General features: G+C 47.2%; 1 protein-coding gene across 1 annotated transcript in view; it reads left to right on the top strand.

Moving 5' to 3' along the window:
• LOC110490780 (staphylococcal nuclease domain-containing protein 1) overlaps positions 1-21,156 on the top strand; it is a 369,157-nt gene that overhangs the window by 292,115 nt on the left and 55,886 nt on the right. Inside the window, exons 19-20 of the mRNA XM_036944950.1 lie at positions 787-913; positions 8,717-8,786. Coding sequence (XP_036800845.1) covers positions 787-913; positions 8,717-8,786 — 197 coding nt within the window. The remainder of the gene's footprint in view (positions 1-786; positions 914-8,716; positions 8,787-21,156) is intronic.

Below are 21,156 nucleotides of genomic sequence, written 5' to 3'. Positions count from 1 at the left end.
TGTCCAGCCTCCCCACACACACACACACACACACACACACACACACACTTGCTGTGCAGACGAAGGGGCATTCTTTTTTTATTGAGTCAGTGTATAGCCCTGGTTGTTACATTGCCCAAGGCCCAAGGGGAAATCAATGGGAATAGGTTGTCAACAAATCACCATGTAATTTCAACATCGGGCACTTTGCTAAACTAGCTGGAGTAAGCGATCTGCACTCTCTTCACACTCTCTCTCACACACTTACGCACACACATCCCATACCTCTTCACTCACACTCCGAGCCATCAGCCGTGACAGCTAGCCATGTGTTACTGCTGAGCGCAAATCACTGGACTAGTGATTGCAGTCTGAATCCACACAACCTGACGCTCTTATCATCCTCTTCAAAACATGGATATTATCCACCGCCACATTTTCTGGCATCTCCACCTAATAGTTCTCCCATACAGGACAATGGGTTGGTGACTGGTAGACACGTCACAGAGCTCAGTCTTTTTACTCATGCTGTTTTGGTTATGACTGTCTCCACTGATGGTAAGGCTAGTAGAAATAGGATTATTTAGTATTTGTGACATGGTGCTAATGCGGTGATAATTACTACAGGAAACGGAGATGTCCAATTTCCCCATGGTGGTTACTGCGATCGGGCGTCCATTTTGGGGCAGAGCGCTGTATGGCTCAACAGTGATACATGGGATATGAGCCAAATACTAATGCCGTTGGCATCTAGTCAAAGGGCCTGTTTGTAGACATTGAAAATGTCTCCCTCTCCCCGCCCCTCAGGCACCCAGCTGGAGAACCTGATGGAGACCATGAGGGCAGAGATCGCCGCCCAGCCCCCAGTGGAGGGCTCGTACGCTGCCCGCCGAGGGGACTACTGCATCGCCAATTTCTCCGCGGACGGAGAGTGGTACGTGTTTTATCTTTCTGTCACATGGTGCTGCAATGTCTCCATTTTAATGTGTAGTACAATACCTGACCCTATGTTGAGGTCTTGGAACTGATCTTTCTGTTAGAGAGAGAGCTATTGGTCCTACAATCAATCCCTTTTCCTTATGACTAGTGCCCAATCCATCCCCTTTCCTTATGACTAGTGCCCAATCAATCCCTTTTCCTTATGACTAGTGCCCAATCAATCCCCTTTCCTTATGACTAGGGCCCAATCAATCCCTTTTCCTTATGACTAGTGCCCAATCAATCCCTTTTCCTTATGACTAGTGCCCAATCAATCCCTTTTCCTTATGACTAGTGCCCAATCAATCCCTTTTCCTTATGACTAGTGCCCAATCCATCCCTTTTCCTTATGACTAGTGCCCAATCAATCCCCTTTCCTTATGACTAGGGCCCAATCAATCCCTTTTCCTTATGACTAGGGCCCAATCAATCCCTTTTCCTTATGACTAGTGCCCAATCAATCCCTTTTCCTTATGACTAGTGCCCAATCCATCCCCTTTCCTTATGACTAGTGCCCAAGTCGGGGCTAATAGTTGGCGTTTGGGTGCAGCCAAAATGTACATTAGAGGATCGTATTAGAGCAACTGATAAGCTCCGCCCTTAACCTGGATGTGAGTTACCCACACCCTTTCTCATTGGCTTTTTGCCTGGATCTATTCTTATAGTTTGTAAAGACCAAGTATCAACTTTCCAAAATACAAAGCGTCCTACCTATTTATCTACCCTTTGTTCATACTGTTTCTGGTTTTAAATCTGCCCTGCCATAAAAGGGACATCACAAAGTCATGGCTCCTGAACGGCCCTGGTTTTTAAGAGGGCCCCTTTTAGAACAGAGCTTTGTAGAGGTGTTGAGCCCTCGTCAACCCAGCCGGTACACCGGATGTTGCCGGTGAAGTTTACAGATGGTGGCGGGGACAGATGGTAGTCGCGGAGGCGAAGTGCGTCGGGTGGGCGCCACCGGGTGTCTGCTATGACTTTGGGCCCCATCAAGGAGGTGACCGAGAGAGAGAGACGGTGGGAAGGAGAGGGAGAGAAGGGAAATGCCAAACTAATATTAAAAATAGAGACTCACCCCTCCCTAGCCAGGTGGACAGCTCATCATCTCCCTCCCCCTCTCCCCTCACTCAACTTCTGGGAACAAAAACTTTTACGTTTTCGCATCCGCCAGGGATAGTTGAGGAGAGCTTTCAAAAGAGCCATCTGTGAGATGCAGTGGCTGGGACTTATTATTATTTTTATCTTCTTGTTCACTCGTACTCCCTTTGGCTGTTGTGTATGGAGAGCACCAGTCTGTTGTTACTCCTGTTGTGCATGGAGAACACCAGTCTAGTGTTACTCCTGTTGTGCGTGGAGAACACCAGTCTATTGTTACTCCTGTTTTGTATGGAGAGCACCAGTCTATTGTTACTCCTGTTGTGCATGGAGAACACCAGTCTATTGTTACTCCTGTTGTGCATGGAGAACACCAGTCTATTGTTACTCCTGTTTTGTATGGAGAGCACCAGTCTAGTGTTACTCCTGTTGTGCATGGAGAGCACCAGTCAATTGTTACTCCTGTTTTGTATAGAGAACACCAGTCTATTGTTACTCCTGTTGTGCATGGAGAGCACCAGTCTGTTGTTACTCCTGTTGTGCATGGAGAGCACTAGTCTGTTGTTACTCCTGTTGTGCATGGAGAACACCAGTATATTGTTACTCCTGTTGTGCATGGAGAACACCAGTCTATTGTTACTCCTGTTTTGTATGGAGAGCACCAGTCTATTGTTACTCCTGTTTTGTATGGAGAGCACCAGTCTGTTGTTTCTCCTGTTTTGTATGGAGAGCACCAGTCTGTTGTTACTCCTGTTGTGTATAGAGAGCACCCGTCTGTTGTTACTCCTGTTGTGCATGGAGAGCACCAGTCTATTGTTACTCCTGTTTTGTATGGAGAGCACCAGTCTGTTGTTACTCCTGTTTTGTATGGAGAGCACCAGTATGTTGTTACTCCTGTTTTGTATGGAGAGCACCAGTATATTGTTACTCCTGTTTTGTATGGAGAGCACTAGCCTATTGTTAATCCTGTTTTGTATGGAGAGCACCAGTCTGTTGTTACTCCTGTTGTGTATGGAGAGCACCAGTCTGTTGTTACTCCTGTTGTGCATGGAGAGCACTAGTCTGTTGTTACTCCTGTTGTGCATGGAGAACACCAGTATATTGTTACTCCTGTTGTGCATGGAGAACACCAGTCTATTGTTACTCCTGTTTTGTATGGAGAGCACCAGTCTATTGTTACTCCTGTTTTGTATGGAGAGCACCAGTCTGTTGTTTCTCCTGTTTTGTATGGAGAGCACCAGTCTGTTGTTACTCCTGTTGTGTATAGAGAGCACCCGTCTGTTGTTACTCCTGTTGTGCATGGAGAGCACCAGTCTATTGTTACTCCTGTTTTGTATGGAGAGCACCAGTCTGTTGTTACTCCTGTTTTGTATGGAGAGCACCAGTCTGTTGTTACTCCTGTTGTGTATGGAGAGCACCAGTCTGTTGTTACTCCTGTTGTGTATGGAGAGCACCAGTCTGTTGTTACTCCTGTTGTGTATGGAGAACACCAGTCTGTTGTTACTCCTGTTGTGTATGGAGAGCACCAGTCTATTGTTACTCCTGTTGTGCATGGAGAGCACCATTCTATTGTTACTCCTGTTGTGCATGGAGAGCACCAGTCTGTTGTTACTCCTGTTGTGCATGGAGAACACCAGGCTATTGTTACTCCTGTTTTGTATGGAGAGCACCAGTCTAGTGTTACTCCTGTTGTGCATGGAAAGCACCAGTCTATTGTTACTCCTGTTTTGTATAGAGAACACCAGTCTATTGTTACTCCTGTTGTGCATGGAGAGCACCAGTCTGTTGTTACTCCTGTTGTGCATGGAGAGCACCAGTCTGTTACTCCTGTTGTGCATGGAGAACACCAGTCTATTGTTACTCCTGTTGTGCATGGAGAACACCAGTCTATTGTTACTCCTGTTTTGTATGGAGAGCACCAGTCTATTGTTACTCCTGTTTTGTATGGAGAGCACCAGTCTGTTGTTTCTCCTGTTTTGTATGGAGAGCACCAGTCTGTTACTCCTGTTTTGTATGGAGAGCACCAGTCTGTTGTTACTCCTGTTTTGTATAGAGAGCACCAGTCTGTTGTTACTCCTGTTGTGCATGGAGAGCACCAGTCTATTGTTACTCCTGTTTTGTATGGAGAACACCAGTCTATTGTTACTCCTGTTTTGTATGGAGCGCACCAGTCTGTTGTTACTCCTGTTTGGTATGGAGAGCACCAGTCTGTTGTTACTCCTGTTTTGTATGGAGAGCACCAGTATATTGTTACTCCTGTTTTGTATGGAGAGCACTAGCCTATTGTTACTCCTGTTTTGTATGGAGAGCACCAGTCTGTTGTTACTCCTGTTGTGTATGGAGAGCACCAGTCTGTTGTTACTCCTGTTGTGTATGGAGAACACCAGTCTGTTGTTACTCCTGTTGTGTATGGAGAGCACCAGTCTTTTGTTACTCCTGTTGTGTATGGAGAGCACCAGTCTATTGTTACTCCTGTTGTGCATGGAGAGCACCATTCTATTGTTACTCCTGTTGTGCATGGAGAGCACCAGTCTGTTGTTACTCCTGTTGTGCATGGAGAACACCAGGCTATTGTTACTCCTGTTTTGTATGGAGAGCACCAGTCTGTTGTTACTCCTGTTGTGCATGGAGAGTACCAGTCTGTTGTTACTCCTGTTTTGCATGGAGAGCACCAGTCTGTTGTTACTCCTGTTTTGTGTGGAGAGCACCAGTCTGTTGTTACTCTTGTTTTGTGTGGAGAGCACCAGTCTATTGTTACTCCTGTTGTGCATGGAGAGCACCATTCTGTTGTTACTCCTGTTTTGTATGGAGAGCACCATTCTATTGTTACTCCTGTGTGCATGGAGAGCACCAGTCTGTTGTTACTCCTGTTGTGTATGGAGAGCACCAGTCTGTTGTTACTCCTGTTGTGTATGGAGAGCACCAGTCTGTTGTTACTCCTGTTGTGTATGGAGAACACCAGTCTGTTGTTACTCCTGTTGTGTATGGAGAGCACCAGTCTATTGTTACTCCTGTTGTGCATGGAGAGCACCATTCTATTGTTACTCCTGTTGTGCATGGAGAGCACCAGTCTGTTGTTACTCCTGTTGTGCATGGAGAACACCAGGCTATTGTTACTCCTGTTTTGTATGGAGAGCACCAGTCTAGTGTTACTCCTGTTGTGCATGGAAAGCACCAGTCTATTGTTACTCCTGTTTTGTATAGAGAACACCAGTCTATTGTTACTCCTGTTGTGCATGGAGAGCACCAGTCTGTTGTTACTCCTGTTGTGCATGGAGAGCACCAGTCTGTTACTCCTGTTGTGCATGGAGAACACCAGTCTATTGTTACTCCTGTTGTGCATGGAGAACACCAGTCTATTGTTACTCCTGTTTTGTATGGAGAGCACCAGTCTATTGTTTCTCCTGTTTTGTATGGAGAGCACCAGTCTGTTACTCCTGTTTTGTATGGAGAGCACCAGTCTGTTGTTACTCCTGTTTTGTATAGAGAGCACCAGTCTGTTGTTACTCCTGTTGTGCATGGAGAGCACCAGTCTATTGTTACTCCTGTTTTGTATGGAGAACACCAGTCTATTGTTACTCCTGTTTTGTATGTAGCGCACCAGTCTGTTGTTACTCCTGTTTGGTATGGAGAGCACCAGTCTGTTGTTACTCCTGTTTTGTATGGAGAGCACCAGTATATTGTTACTCCTGTTTTGTATGGAGAGCACTAGCCTATTGTTACTCCTGTTTTGTATGGAGAGCACCAGTCTGTTACTCCTGTTGTGTATGGAGAGCACCAGTCTGTTGTTACTCCTGTTGTGTATGGAGAACACCAGTCTGTTGTTACTCCTGTTGTGTATGGAGAGCACCAGTCTTTTGTTACTCCAGTTGTGTATGGAGAGCACCAGTCTGTTGTTACTCCTGTTGTGCATGGAGAGCACCAGTCTGTTGTTACTCCTGTCTTGTATGGAGAGCACCATTCTATTGTTACTCCTTTTTTTGTATGGAGAGCACCAGTCTATTGTTACTCCTGTTGTGCATGGAGAACACCAGTCTATTGTTACTCCTGTTTTGTATGGAGAGCACCAGTCTATTGTTACTCCTGTTTTGTATGGAGAGCACCAGTCTGTTGTTTCTCCTGTTTTGTATGGAGAGCACCAGTCTGTTACTCCTGTTTTGTATGGAGAGCACCAGTCTGTTGTTACTCCTGTTTTGTATAGAGAGCACCAGTCTGTTGTTACTCCTGTTGTGCATGGAGAGCACCAGTCTATTGTTACTCCTGTTTTGTATGGAGAACACCAGTCTATTGTTACTCCTGTTTTGTATGGAGCGCACCAGTCTGTTGTTACTCCTGTTTGGTATGGAGAGCACCAGTCTGTTGTTACTCCTGTTTTGTATGGAGAGCACCAGTATATTGTTACTCCTGTTTTGTATGGAGAGCACTAGCCTATTGTTACTCCTGTTTTGTATGGAGAGCACCAGTCTGTTACTCCTGTTGTGTATGGAGAGCACCAGTCTGTTGTTACTCCTGTTGTGTATGGAGAACACCAGTCTGTTGTTACTCCTGTTGTGTATGGAGAGCACCAGTCTTTTGTTACTCCAGTTGTGTATGGAGAGCACCAGTCTGTTGTTACTCCTGTTGTGCATGGAGAGCACCAGTCTGTTGTTACTCCTGTCTTGTATGGAGAGCACCATTCTATTGTTACTCCTTTTTTTGTATGGAGAGCACCATTCTATTGTTACTCCTGTTGTGCATGGAGAGCACCAGTCTGTTGTTACTCCTGTTGTGCATGGAGAGCACCAGTCTGTTGTTACTCCTGTTTTGCATGGAGAGCACCAGTCTGTTGTTACTCCTGTTTTGTGTGGAGAGCACCAGTCTGTTGTTACTCTTGTTTTGTGTGGAGAGCACCAGTCTATTGTTACTCCTGTTGTGCATGGAGAGCACCATTCTGTTGTTACTCCTGTTTTGTATGGAGAGCACCATTCTATTGTTACTCCTGTGTGCATGGAGAGCACCAGTCTGTTGTTACTCCTGTTTTGTGTGGAGAGCACCATTCTATTGTTACTCCTGTTGTGCGTGGAGAGCACCATTCTATTGTTACTCCTGTTGTGCATGGAGAGCACCAGTCTGTTGTTACTCCTGTTGTGCATGGAGAGCACCAGTCTGTTGTTACTCCTGTTGTGCATGGAGAGTACCAGTCTGTTGTTACTCCTGTTGTGTATGGCTAACACCAGTCTATTGTTACTCCTGTTTTGTATGGAGAACACTTGCCTATTGTTACTCCTGTTGTGTATGGAGAGCACCAGTCTGTTGTTACTCATGTTGTGCATGGAGAGCACCAGTCTGTTGTTACTCCTGTTGTGCACGGAGAGCACCAGTCTGTTGTTACTCCTGTTGTGCACGGAGAGCACCAGTCTGTTGTTACTCATGTTGTGCATGGAGAGCACCAGTCTGCTGTTACTCATGTTGTGCATGGAGAGCACTAGTCTGTTGTTACTCCTTTCCAGGAAAAGCTGCGGTTCTTCCTTTTTATGCAAAACACATTTTTTGTTTTAGTGTTTTTTCCGGGACCTGTTAGTCTGTTGTTCATTGAGGTAATTTCCAACCATAGTGAGTGTTGTACCTCTTTATTCTGAGGAGGAGGGAGGGAGATTTGCTGGAATTATTAAAGACTAATTAGGGTTGGGTTCCTTTCAAGGCCTGTTGAATGCAGCCACTGAGGAGTTCTGAATGAGTCTGCTTGTCTGTCATTCTCTCTCTTTCTCTCTGTCATTGTTTGTCTGGCTCTCTTTCGTCACTTTCTCCCTGACTGTTTCTTTTTCTATCTCTCTTCTCATCATTCTCTCTGTCTTCTCTCTACATGTATGTCTCTGTCTCTGTCTCTGTCTATGTCTCTGTCTCTCTCTCTCTCTCTCTCTCTCTCTCTCTCTCTCTCTCTCTTCTCTCATCATTCTCTGTCTTCTCTCTACATGTCTGTCTCTCTCTCCCCTGTTGTGTCCACTCCACCGTTGCCTAATTGTTAGTAGCGTTTGTTTTCTCCTTCTGTCCATCCTGTCTCTCCTCTCCTCCTCAGGTTAATGTGGGTGATGTGGGCCACACAGTGATTGAAAGGCTCTTTGACTTGCCTCTCCTTCCCACTGAGCTATCCCACAATTTACTTCACCAATTGGCTTCAATAACTTTTATTTTTGATTAACTCTGTGCTTTTCTGGTACTATAGGCTTAGATTGTAGACGTATGATTTCTCACACACCTCTTGAAATGAACAAGTCATACAGGCCAATATAATTCCCCCTGTTTCTATACAGTGGCCTGTCTGAAATGGAACATTTCAAATCCCATAGGGTCTCTCTCCTCAAAGGCCTTATCACTACAGACATATCCACCACCACACCAGCTCTCCTGGGAAATAACAATGGAATGATCTCTCTCTCCTCTCTCTCCTCTCTCTCTCTCTCTCATCTTCTCCCTCTCTCCTCTCTCTCCTTTCTCTCCCTCTCTCATCTTCTCCCTATCTCTCTCATCTTCTCTCTCTTTCTCTCTCTCATCTTCTCCCTCATCTTCTCTCTCCTTTCTCTCTCATCTCTATCAATCTTACTCTACCTCTCTCTTCTTTCTTTCAATTATCACCTTTCTTTCTCTCTCATCTTCCCCTCCATCTGTTCCTTCACTTACCTCTGTAAAGGTACAGAGCCCGGGTGGAGAAAGTTCAATCGCCAGCAAAGGTCCATGTGTTCTACATCGACTATGGCAACGTGAGTACCTTTATAGCTCTATCCCTCTCTACGTGAGTACCTTTATAGCTGTATCCCTCACTACATGAGTACCTTTATAGCTGTATCCCTCTCTACGTGAGTACCTTTATAGCTGTATCCCTCACTACATGAGTACCTTTATAGCTGTATCCCTCACTACATGAGTACCTTTATAGCTGTATCCCTCTCTACGGGAGTACCTTTATAGCTGTATCCCTCTTTATGTGTGTGCCTTCATAGCGCTATCCCTCTCTATGTGAGTACCTTTATAGCTGTATCCCTCTCTACGGGAGTACCTTTATAGCGCTATCCCTCTCTACGTGAGTACCTTTATAGCTGTATCCCTCACTACATGAGTACCTTTATAGCTGTATCCCTCACTACATGAGTACCTTTATAGCTGTATCCCTCTCTACGTGAGTACCTTTATAGCTGTATCCCTCACTACATGAGTACCTTTATAGCTGTATCCCTCACTACATGAGTACCTTTATAGCTGTATCCCTCTCTACATGAGTACCTTGATAGCTGTATCCCTCACTACATGAGTACCTTTATAGCGCTATCCCTCTCTACAGGAGTACCTTTATAGCTGTATCCTTCTCTATGTGAGTACCTTTATAGCGCTATCCCTCTCTACGGGAGTACCTTTATAGCGCTATCCCTCTCTACGGGAGTACCTTTATAGCTCTATCCCTCTCTATGTGAGTACCTTTATAGCTGTATCCCTCTCTACATGAGTACCTTTATAGCTGTATCCCTCTCTACATGAGTACCTTTATAGCTCTATCCCTCTCTATGTGAGTACCTTTATAGCTCTATCCCTCTCTATGTGAGTACCTTTATAGCGCTATCCCTCTCTACGTGAGTACCTTTATAGCTGTATCCCTCTCTACATGAGTACCTTTATAGCTGTATCCCTCTCTACATGAGTACCTTTATAGCTCTATCCCTCTCTACGGGAGTACCTTTATAGCTCTATCCCTCTCTATGTGAGTACCTTTATAGCTCTATCCCTCTCTATGTGAGTACCTTTATACCTGTATCCCTCTCTACGTGAGTACCTTTATAGCTCTATCCCTCTCTATGTGAGTACCTTTATAGCTCTATCCCTCTCTATGTGAGTACCTTTATAGCTCTATCCCTCTCTACGTGAGTACCTTTATAGCTCTATCCCTCTCTACGTGAGTACCTTTATACCTGTATCCCTCTCTACGGGAGTACCTTTATAGCTCTATCCCTCTCTATGTGAGTACCTTTATAGCTCTATCCCTCTCTATGTGAGTACCTTTATACCTGTATCCCTCTCTACGTGAGTACCTTTATTGCTCTATCCCTCTCTACGGGAGTACCTTTATAGCTGTATCCCTCTCTACGGGAGTACCTTTATAGCTCTATCCCTCTCTATGTGAGTACCTTTATAGCTCTATCCCTCTCTATGTGAGTACCTTTATAGCTGTATCCCTCTCTACATGAGTACCTTTATAGCTGTATCCCTCTCTACATGAGTACCTTTATAGCTCTATCCCTCTCTACGGGAGTACCTTTATAGCTCTATCCCTCTCTACGGGAGTACCTTTATACCTCTATCCCTCTCTATGTGAGTACCTTTATAGCTCTATCCCTCTCTATGTGAGTACCTTTATAGCTCTATCCCTCTCTATGTGAGTACCTTTATAGCTGTATCCCTCTCTATGTGAGTACCTTTATAGCTCTATCCCTCTCTACGGGAGTACCTTTATAGCTCTATCCCTCTCTACGGGAGTACCTTTATAGCTCTATCCCTCTCTACGGGAGTACCTTTATAGCTATATCCCTCTCTATGTGAGTACCTTTATAGCTGTATCCCTCTCTACATGAGTACCTTTATAGCTCTATCCCTCTCTACGGGAGTACCTTTATAGCTCTATCCCTCTCTATGTGAGTACCTTTATAGCTCTATCCCTCTCTATGTGAGTACCTTTATAGCTCTATCCCTCTCTATGTGAGTACCTTTATAGCTCTATCCCTCTCTATGTGAGTACCTTTATAGCTCTATCCCTCTCTATGTGAGTACCTTTATAGCTCTATCCCTCTCTACGGGAGTACCTTTATAGCTCTATCCCTCTCTATGTGAGTACCTTTATAGCTCTATCCCTCTCTATGTGAGTACCTTTATACCTGTATCCCTCTCTACGTGAGTACCTTTATAGCTCTATCCCTCTCTATGTGAGTACCTTTATAGCTCTATCCCTCTCTATGTGAGTACCTTTATACCTGTATCCCTCTCTACGTGAGTACCTTTATAGCTCTATCCCTCTCTACGTGTGTACCTGCCTGTGTGTTTGTGTCCGTGTGTGTGACTGTGTGTCCCTGTTCATGTGTGTGTGTCCCTGTTCATGTGTGTGTGTCCCTGTTCATGTGTGTGTGTCCCTGTTCATGTGTGTGTGACTGTGTTTGTCCCTGTTCATGTGTGTGTGTCCCTGTTCGTGTGTGTGACTGTGTGTGTCCCTGTTCGTGTGTGTGTGTGTGTGTGTGTGTGTCCCTGTTCGTGTGTGTGTGTGTGTGTCCCTGTTCGTGTGTGTGTGTGTCCCTGTTCGTGTGTGTGTGTGTCCCTGTTCGTGTGTGTGTGTGTGTGTCCCTGTTCGTGTGTGTGTGTCCCTGTTCGTGTGTGTGTGTCCCTGTTCGTGTGTGTGTGTGTGTGTCCCTGTTCATGTGTGTGTGTGTGTCCCTGTTCGTGTGTGTGTGTGTCCCTGTTCGTGTGTGTGTGTGTGTACCTGTCCGTGTGTGTGTGTGTGTGTGTGTGTGTGTCTGTTCGTGTGTGTGTGTGTGTGTGTGTATGTTCGTGTTTTTGTGTGTGTGTCCCTGTTCATGTGTGTGTGTGTCCCTGTTCGTTTGTGTGTGTGTCCCTGTTCATGTGTGTGTGTGTGTCCCTGTTCGTGTGTGTGTGTGTCCCTGTTCATGTGTGTGTGTGTGTGTGTGTGTGTCCCTGTTCATGTGTGTGTGTGTGTGTGTGTCCCTGTTCGTGTGTGTGTGTGTCCCAGTTCGTGTGTGTGTGTGTCCCTGTTCATGTGTGTGTGTGTCCCTGTCCGTGTGTGTGTGTGTCCCTGTCCGTGTGTGTGTGTCCCTGTCCGTGTGTGTGTCCCTGTCCGTGTGTGTGTGTCCCTGTCCGTGTGTGTGTGTCCCTGTCCGTGTATGTGTGTCCCTGTCCGTGTGTGTGTGTCCCTGTCCGTGTGTGTGTGTCCCTGTCCGTGTGTGTGTGTCCCTGTCCGTGTGTGTGTGTCCCTGTCCGTGTGTGTGTGTCCCTGTCCGTGTGTGTGACTGTGTCCCCCTGTTCATGTTTTGTCTCTGTTCATGTGTCCCTGTTCATGTGTGTGTGTCCCAGTTCGTGTGTGTGTCCCTGTTCGTGTGTGTGTGTCCCTGTTTGTGTGTGTGTGTCCCTGTTTGTGTGTGTGTGTCCCTGTTTGTGTGTGTGTGTCCCTGTTTGTGTGTGTGTGTCCCTGTTTGTGTGTGTGTGTCCCTGTTTGTGTGTGTGTGTCCCTGTTTGTGTGTGTGTGTCCCTGTTTGTGTGTGTGTGTGTCCCTGTTTGTGTGTGTGTGTCCCTGTTTGTGTGTGTGTGTCCCTGTTTGTGTGTGTGTGTCCCTGTTTGTGTGTGTGTGTCCCTGTTTGTGTGTGTGTGTCCCTGTTCGTGTGTGTGTGTCCCTGTTCGTGTGTGTGTGTCCCTGTTCGTGTGTGTGTGTCCCTGTTCGTGTGTGTGTGTCCCTGTTCGTGTGTGTGTGTCCCTGTTCGTGTGTGTGTGTCCCTGTTCGTGTGTGTGTGTGTCCCTGTTTGTGTGTGTGTGTGTCACTGTTTGTGTGTATGTGTGTCCCTGTTTGTGTGTGTGTGTGTCCCTGTGTGTGTGTCCCTGTGTGTGTGTGTCTGTTCGTGTCTGTTCGTGTGTGTGTCTGTTCGTGTGTGTGTCTGTTCGTGTGTGTGTCTGTTCGTGTGTGTGTCTGTTCGTGTGTGTGTCTGTTCGTGTGTGTGTCTGTTCGTGTGTGTGTGTCTGTGTGTGTGTGTGTGTCTGTTCGTGTGTGTCTGTGTGTCCCTGTTCGTGTGTCTGTGTGTGTCCCTGTTTGTGTGTGTGTGTGTCCCTGTTTGTGTGTGTGTGTGTGTCCCTGTTTGTGTGTATGTGTGTGTGTGTGTGTCCCTGTTTGTGCGTGTGTGTGTGTCCCTGTTTGTGTGTGTGTGTCCCTGTTTGTGTGTATGTGTGTCCCTGTTTGTGTGTGTGTGTGTCCCTGTGTGTGTGTCCCTGTGTGTGTGTGTCCCTGTTCGTGTGTGTGTCCCCCTGTTCGTGTGTGTGTGTGTCCCTGTTCGTGTGTGTGTGTGTCACTGTTCGTGTGTGTGTGTGTCACTGTTCGTGTGTGTGTGTGTCCCTGTTCGTGTGTGTGTGTCTCCCTGTTCGTGTGTGTGTGTGTCCCTGTTCGTGTGTGTGTGTCCCTGTTTGTGTGTGTGTGTGTCCCTGTTCGTGTGTGTGTGTCCCTGTTCGTGTGTGTGTGTGTCCCTGTTTGTGTGTGTGTGTGTGTCCCTGTTCGTGTGTGTGTCCCAGTTCGTGTGTGTGTGTCCCAGTTCGTGTGTGTGTGTGTGTCCCTGTTCGTGTGTGTGTGTGTGTCCCTGTTCGTGTGTGTGTGTGTCCCTGTTCGTGTGTGTGTGTGTGTGTGTCTGTTCGTGTGTGTGTGTGTCCCTGTTCGTGTGTGTGTGTCCCTGTCCGTGTGTGTGTGTGTCCCTGTTCGTGTGTGTCTGTGTGTCCCTGTTCGTGTGTGTCTGTGTGTCCCTGTTCGTCTGTGTGTGTCCCTGTTCGTGTGTCTGTGTGTCCCTGTTCGTGTGTCTGTGTGTGTCCCTGTTCGTGTGTCTGTGTGTGTCCCTGTTCGTGTGTCTGTGTGTGTGTCTGCTCGTGTGTGTCCCTGTTCGTGTGTGTGTGTGTGTCCCTGTTCGTGTGTCTGTGTGTGTCCCTGTTCGTGTGTCTGTGTGTTTGTCTGCTCGTGTGTGTCCCTGTGTGTGTGTCTGCTCGTGTGTGTCCCTGTTCGTGTGTGTGTGTGTGTGTCCCTGTTCGTGTGTCTGTCCCTGTTCGTGTGTCTGTGTGTGTCCCTGTTTGTGTGTCTGTGTGTCCCTGTTCGTGTGTCTGTGTGTGTCCCTGTTCGTGTGTGTGTGTGTCCCTGTTTGTGTGTGTGTGTGTCACTGTTTGTGTGTATGTGTGTCCCTGTTTGTGTGTGTGTGTGTGTCCCTGTGTGTGTGTCCCTGTGTGTGTGTGTCTGTTCGTGTCTGTTCGTGTGTGTGTCTGTTCGTGTGTGTGTCTGTTCGTGTGTGTGTCTGTTCGTGTGTGTGTCTGTTCGTGTGTGTGTCTGTTCGTGTGTGTGTGTCTGTGTGTGTGTGTGTGTCTGTTCGTGTGTGTCTGTGTGTCCCTGTTCGTGTGTCTGTGTGTGTCCCTGTTTGTGTGTGTGTGTGTCCCTGTTTGTGTGTGTGTGTGTGTCCCTGTTTGTGTGTATGTGTGTGTGTGTGTGTCCCTGTTTGTGCGTGTGTGTGTGTCCCTGTTTGTGTGTGTGTGTCCCTGTTTGTGTGTGTGTGTGTCCCTGTTTGTGTGTATGTGTGTCCCTGTTTGTGTGTGTGTGTGTCCCTGTGTGTGTGTCCCTGTGTGTGTGTGTCCCTGTTCGTGTGTGTGTGTGTGTCCCCCTGTTCGTGTGTGTGTGTGTCCCTGTTCGTGTGTGTGTGTGTCACTGTTCGTGTGTGTGTGTGTCACTGTTCGTGTGTGTGTGTGTCCCTGTTCGTGTGTGTGTGTCTCCCTGTTCGTGTGTGTGTGTGTCCCTGTTCGTGTGTGTGTGTCCCTGTTTGTGTGTGTGTGTGTCCCTGTTCGTGTGTGTGTGTCCCTGTTCGTGTGTGTGTGTGTCCCTGTTTGTGTGTGTGTGTGTGTCCCTGTTCGTGTGTGTGTCCCAGTTCGTGTGTGTGTGTCCCAGTTCGTGTGTGTGTGTGTGTCCCTGTTCGTGTGTGTGTGTGTGTCCCTGTTCGTGTGTGTGTGTGTCCCTGTTCGTGTGTGTGTGTGTGTGTGTCTGTTCGTGTGTGTGTGTGTCCCTGTTCGTGTGTGTGTGTCCCTGTCCGTGTGTGTGTGTGTCCCTGTTCGTGTGTGTCTGTGTGTCCCTGTTCGTGTGTGTCTGTGTGTCCCTGTTCGTCTGTGTGTGTCCCTGTTCGTGTGTCTGTGTGTCCCTGTTCGTGTGTCTGTGTGTGTCCCTGTTCGTGTGTCTGTGTGTGTCCCTGTTCGTGTGTCTGTGTGTGTGTCTGCTCGTGTGTGTCCCTGTTCGTGTGTGTGTGTGTGTCCCTGTTCGTGTGTCTGTGTGTGTCCCTGTTCGTGTGTCTGTGTGTTTGTCTGCTCGTGTGTGTCCCTGTGTGTGTGTCTGCTCGTGTGTGTCCCTGTTCGTGTGTGTGTGTGTGTGTCCCTGTTCGTGTGTCTGTCCCTGTTCGTGTGTCTGTGTGTGTCCCTGTTTGTGTGTCTGTGTGTCCCTGTTCGTGTGTCTGTGTGTGTCCCTGTTCGTGTGTCTGTGTGTGTCCCTGTTCGTGTGTGTGTGTGTCCCTGTTCGTGTGTGTGTGTGTCCCTGTTCGTGTGTGTGTGTGTCCCTGTTCGTGTGTATGTGTGTCCCTGTTCATGTGTGTGTGTGTGTCCCTGTTCGTGCCTGTGTATGTGTGTGCCTGTGTGTGTGTGTCCCTGTTCGTGCGTGTGTATCATTGTTTGTGCGTATGTGTCCCTGTTCATGTGTATGTGTCCCTCTGTCCGTGCCTGTGTATGTGTGTGCCTGTGTGTGTGTGTCCCTGTTCGTGCGTGTGTATCCTTGTTTGTGCGTGTGTCCCCGTTCGTGTGTGTGTGTGTCTGTTTGTGTGTGTGTGTGTGTGTGTCTGTTTGTGTGTGTGTGTGTGTGTGTCCCTGTTTGTGTGTGTGTGTGTCTGTTCGTGTGTGTGTGTCCCTGTTTGTGTCTGTTCGTGTGTGTGTCTGTTCGTGTGTGTGTCTGTTCGTGTGTGTGTCTGTTCGTGTGTGTCTGTTCGTGTGTGTCTGTTCGTGTGTGTGTCTGTTCGTGTGTGTGTCTGTTTGTGTGTGTGTGTGTGTCCCTGTTCGTGTGTGTGTCCCTGTTCGTGTTTGTGTCCCTGTTCGTGTGTGTGTGTCTGTTCGTGTGTGTGTCCCTGTTCGTGTGTGTGTCCCTGTTCGTGTGTGTGTGTCTGTTCGTGTGTGTGTGTCTGTTTGTGTGTGTGTGTCTGTTTGTGTGTGTGTGTCTTGTGTGTGTGTGTGTGTGTCTGTTTGTGTGTGTGTGTGTCTGTGTGTCTGTTCGTGTGTGTGTCTGTTCGTGTGTGTGTCTGTTCGTGTGTGTGTCTGTTCGTGTGTGTGTCTGTTCGTGTGTGTGTCTGTTCGTGTGTGTGTCTGTTTGTGTGTGTGTGTGTCTGTTTCTGTGTGTGTCTGTTTCTGTGTGTGTGTGTGTCTGTTCGTGTGTGTGTCTGTTGGCGTGTGTGTCTGTTGGCGTGTGTGTCTGTTCGTGTGTGTCTGTTCGTGTGTGTGTGTGTGTGTGTCTGTTCGTGTGTGTGTGTGTGTCTGTTCGTGTGTGTGTGTGTCTGTTCGTGTGTGTGTGTGTGTGTGTGTGTGTGTCTGTTCGTGTGTGTGTGTGTCTGTTCGTGTGTGTGTGTGTGTGTGTCTGTTCGTGTGTGTGTGCGCGTGTGTCTGTGCGTGTGTGTCTGTTTGTGTGTGTGTGCGTGTGTCTGTTTGTGTGTGTGTGCGTGTGTGTCTGTTCGCGTGTGTGTCTGTTCGCGTGTGTGTCTGTTCGTGTGTGTGCATGTGTGTCTGTTCGTGTGTGTGCTTGTGTCCCTGTTCGTGTCTGTTTGTCCCTGTTCGTGTCTGTGTGTGTGTGTCTGTTCGTGTGTGTGTCTGTTCGTGTGTGTGTGTATGTGTCTGTTTGTGTGTCTGTTTGTGTGCGTGTGTGTCTGTTCGCGTGTGTGTCTGTTCGCGTGTGTGTCTGTGCGTGTGTGTCTGTTCGTGTGTGTGTGTGTGTGTGTCTGTTTGTGTGTGTGCGTGTGTCCCTGTTCGTGTCTGTTTGTCCCTGTTCGTGTTTGTTCGTGTGTGTGTCTTTTCGTGTGTGTGTCTGTTCGTGTGTGTGTCTGTTCGTGTTTGTTCGTGTGTGTGTCTTTTCGTGTGTGTGTCTGTTCGTGTGTGTGTCTGTTCGTGTGTGTGTGTGTGTCTGTTTGTGTGTGTGTGTGTGTCTGTTCGTGTGTGTGTGTGTCTGTTCGTGTGTGTCTGTTCGTGTGTGTCTGTTCGTGTGTGTGTGTGTGTCTGTTCGTGTGTGTGTGTGTCTGTTCTTGTGTGTGTGTGTCTGTTCGTGTGTGTGTGTGTGTGTGGGTGTCTGTTCGTGTGTGTGGGTGTGTGTGTGTCTGTTCGTGTGTGTGTGTGTGTCTGTTCGTGTGTGTGTGTGTCTGTTCGTGTGTGTGTGCGTGTGTGTCTGTTTGTGTGCGTGTGTGTCTGTTCGCGTGTGTGTCTGTTCGCGTGTGTGTGCGTGTGTGTCTGTTTGTGTGTGTGCGTGTGTCCCTGTTCGTGTGTGTGTCCCTGTTCGTGTGTGCGTGTCCGCGTTCGTGTGTGCGTGTGTGTCTGTTCATGTGTATGTAACCGTGTGTGTGTGCGTGTCCCTGTTCGTGTGTGCGTGTGTGTCTGTTCATGTGTATGTAACCGTGTGTGTGCGTGTCCCTGTTCGTGTGTGTGTGTGTGTCTGTTCGTGTGTGTGGGTGTCTGTTCGTGTGTTTGGGTGTCTGTTCGTGTGTGTGGGTGTGTGTGTGTGTGTGTCTGTTCGTGTGTGTGTGTGTCTGTTCGTGTGTGTGTGTGTCTGTGCGTGTGTGCCTGTTTGTGTGTGTGTGCGTGTGTCTGTTTGTGTGTGCGTGTGTGTCTGTTCGTGTGTGTGTGTGTCTGTTCGTGTGTGTGTGTGTGTGTCTGTTCGTGTGTGTGGGTGTCTGTTCGTGTGTGGGTCTGTTCGTGTGTGGGTCTGTTCGTGTGTGGGTGTCTGTTCATGTGTATGTAACCGTGTGTGTGTGCGTGTCCCTGTTCGTGTGTGCCTGTGTGTCTGTTCATGTGTATGTAACCATGTGTGTGTGTCCGTCCTTTCATGTGTGTGTGTGTCTGTTCATGTGTGTGTGTGTGGGTCCACATGCATTTGGAGCTGACTTCAGCTCGACAACAACAAGTGTAGTGGTAAGCAGCCATCATGAAAGAACTATCACTTGTCCTTTGAAGGATGGTCCTATGTCTCTCCTCTGGCTCAGATGATGCTCTATCAGGTTAGCATCGAGCATCAGCATCGAGCATCAGCATCGAGCATCAGCCTAGTTAATGGCCAACTGTGGCCAACTCTGTGGCTGAATGCCATTCACAGGAATCACTTTCCCAGAATCAAAATAACTTTAGTTGTACAGCGCCATCAAGCAGGGCATCAATCATGTCCTATGTAGTTGAGGCTTTGTTGTTTCTGTCTTCAGAGCACCATATTCCCAGTAATATAATCCTTATCTGAGCTGTTAGTCTGGGAAATGGCTCTGCAGGCCTTTTCTGTCTTTCTATATACTCTGGATGACGAAAGCAGTGTGTGTGTACGCATCTCTGCACATCTGTGTCGTACCACCGCCACAAAGTGGCCCATCCAGCCGACCCTCCCCCCATGGGAGATTACCCATGGTGCAGTGCGGTGCATTTATGTGACCTCATAGCGGGCGCCCAGGGCTGAGTATAGCAGACGTGATGCGTCCTGGCATGTTGCTGAAAGTGTGATTCTCTCTGAGCTGGCTGGGAGCCCCCACAACAACTAGGAAGCTGCTGCTATGGAGGGCTCTCTCCCTTTCCCCCTCTCTTCCTATATCTCTCTTCATCTGTTTTTAATCTCTCTGGCTCCCCTCTCTCTCTCTTGTCTGTCCCTCTAGCCTCTCTTGTCGCTTTCTCTACCTCTCTCTATCGCGTTCTCTACCTCTCTATCGCGTTCTCTACCTCTCTCTATCGCGTTCTCTACCTCTCTCTATCGCGTTCTCTACCTCTCTCTATCGCGTTCTCTACCTCTCTCTATCGCGTTCTCGACCTCTATCGCGTTCTCTACCTCTCTCTATCGCGTTCTCTACCTCTCTCTATCGCGTTCTCTACCTCTCTCTATCGCGTTCTCTACCTCTCTCTATCGCGTTCTCTACCTCTCTCTATCGCGTTCTCTACCTCTATCTATCGCGTTCTCTACCTCTATCGCGTTCTCTACCTCTCTCTATCGCGTTCTCTACCTCTCTCTATCGCGTTCTCTACCTCTCTCTATCGCGTTCTCTACATCTCTCTATCGCGTTCTCTACCTCTATCGCGTTCTCTACCTCTATCGCGTTCTCTACCTCTCTCTATCGCGTTCTCTACCTCTCTCTATCGCGTTCTCTACCTCTCTCTATCGCGTTCTCTACCTCTCTCTATCGCGTTCTCTACCTCTCTCTATCGCGTTCTCTACCTCTCTCTATCGCGTTCTCTACCTCTCTCTATCGCGTTCTCTACCTCTCTCTATCGCGTTCTATACCTCTCTCGCGTTCTCTACCTGCATTTCTTTCCTCTCTCTTGTCTGTCTCATTTTGCTCAATCTCCTTTTACAGTGCCTTGCGAAAGTATTCGGCCCCCTTGAACTTTGCGACCTTTTGCCACATTTCAGGCTTCAAACATAAAGATATAAAACTGTATTTTTTTGTGACGAATCAACAACAAGTGGGACACAATCATGAAGTGGAATGACATTTATTGGATATTTCAAACTTTTTTAACAAATCAAAAACTGAAAAATTGGGCGTGCAAAATTTTTCAGCCCCCTTAAGTTAATGCTTTGTAGCGCAACCTTTTGCTGCGATTACAGCTGTAAGTCGCTTGGGGTATGTCTCTATCAGTTTTGCACATCGAGAGACTGACATTTTTTCCCATTCCTCCTTGCTAAACAGCTCGAGCTCAGTGAGGTTGGATGGAGAGCATTTGTGAACAGCAGTTTTCAGTTCTTTCCACAGATTCTCGATTGGATTCAGGTCTGGACTTTGACTTGGCCATTCTAACACCTGGATATGTTTATTTTTGAACCATTCCATTGTAGATTTTGCTTTATGTTTTGGATCATTGTCTTGTTGGAAGACAAATCTCCGTCCCAGTCTCAGGTCTTTTGCAGACTCAATCAGGTTTTCTTCCAGAATGGTCCTGTATTTGGCTCCATCCATCTTCCCATCAATTTTAACCATCTTCCCTGTCCCTGCTGAATAAAAGCAGGTCCAAACCATGATGCTGCCACCACCATGTTTGACAGTGGGGATGTGTGTTCAGGGTGATGAGCTGTGTTGCTTTTACGCCAAACATAACGTTTTGCATTGTTGCCAAAAAGTTCAATTTTGGTTTCATCTGACCAGAGCACCTTCTTCCACATGTTTGGTGTGTCTCCCAGGTGGCTTGTGGCAAACTTTAAACGACACTTTTTATGGATATCTTTAAGAAATGGCTTTCTTCTTGCCACTCTTCCATAAAGGCCAGATTGTGCAATATACGACTGATTGTTGTCCTATGGACAGAGTCTCCCACCTCAGCTGTAGATCTCTGCAGTTCATCCAGAGTGATCATGGGCCTCTTGGCTGCATCTCTGATCAGTCTTCTCCTTGTATGAGCTGAAAGTTTAGAGGGACGGCCAGGTCTTGGTAGATTTGCAGTGGTCTGATACTCCTTCCATTTCAATATTATCGCTTGCACAGTGCTCATTGGGATGTTTAAAGCTTGGGAAATCTTTTTGTATCCAAATCCGGCTTTAAACTTCTTCACAACAGTATCTCGGACCTGTCTGGTGTGTTCCTTGTTCTTCATGATGCTCTCTGCGCTTTTAACGGACCTCTGAGACTATCACAGTGCAGGTGCATTTATACAGAGACTTGATTACACACAGGTGGATTGTATTTATCATCATTAGTCATTTAGGTCAACATTGGATCATTCAGAGATCCTCACTGAACTTCTGGAGAGAGTTTGCTGCACTGAAAGTAAAGGGGCTGAATAATTTTGCACGCCCAATTTTTCAGTTTTTGATTTGTTAAAAAAGTTTGAAATATCCAATAAATGTCGTTTCACTTCATGATTGTGTTCCACTTGTTGTTGATTCTTCACAAAAAAATACAGTTTTATATCTTTATGTTTGAAGCCTGAAATGTGGCAAAAGGTCGCAAAGTTCAAGGGGGCCGAATACTTTCGCAAGGCACTGTATATAATTCCCTATTTCTCGTTCTCACATTTTAATGTTGTCTCCAACTCTTTCTCTCACTCAGTTATTATTCTCGTCTAGCTTTTTACATCAATAATATTCTTTCTATT

The sequence above is a fragment of the Oncorhynchus mykiss genome, chromosome 15, assembly GCF_013265735.2.
Source record: "Oncorhynchus mykiss isolate Arlee chromosome 15, USDA_OmykA_1.1, whole genome shotgun sequence".
NCBI classification, from domain to species: Eukaryota; Metazoa; Chordata; class Actinopteri; order Salmoniformes; family Salmonidae; genus Oncorhynchus; species Oncorhynchus mykiss.
Note: the sequence above shows the minus strand (reverse complement) of the source record. Positions and strands in the feature narration are given on the sequence as shown.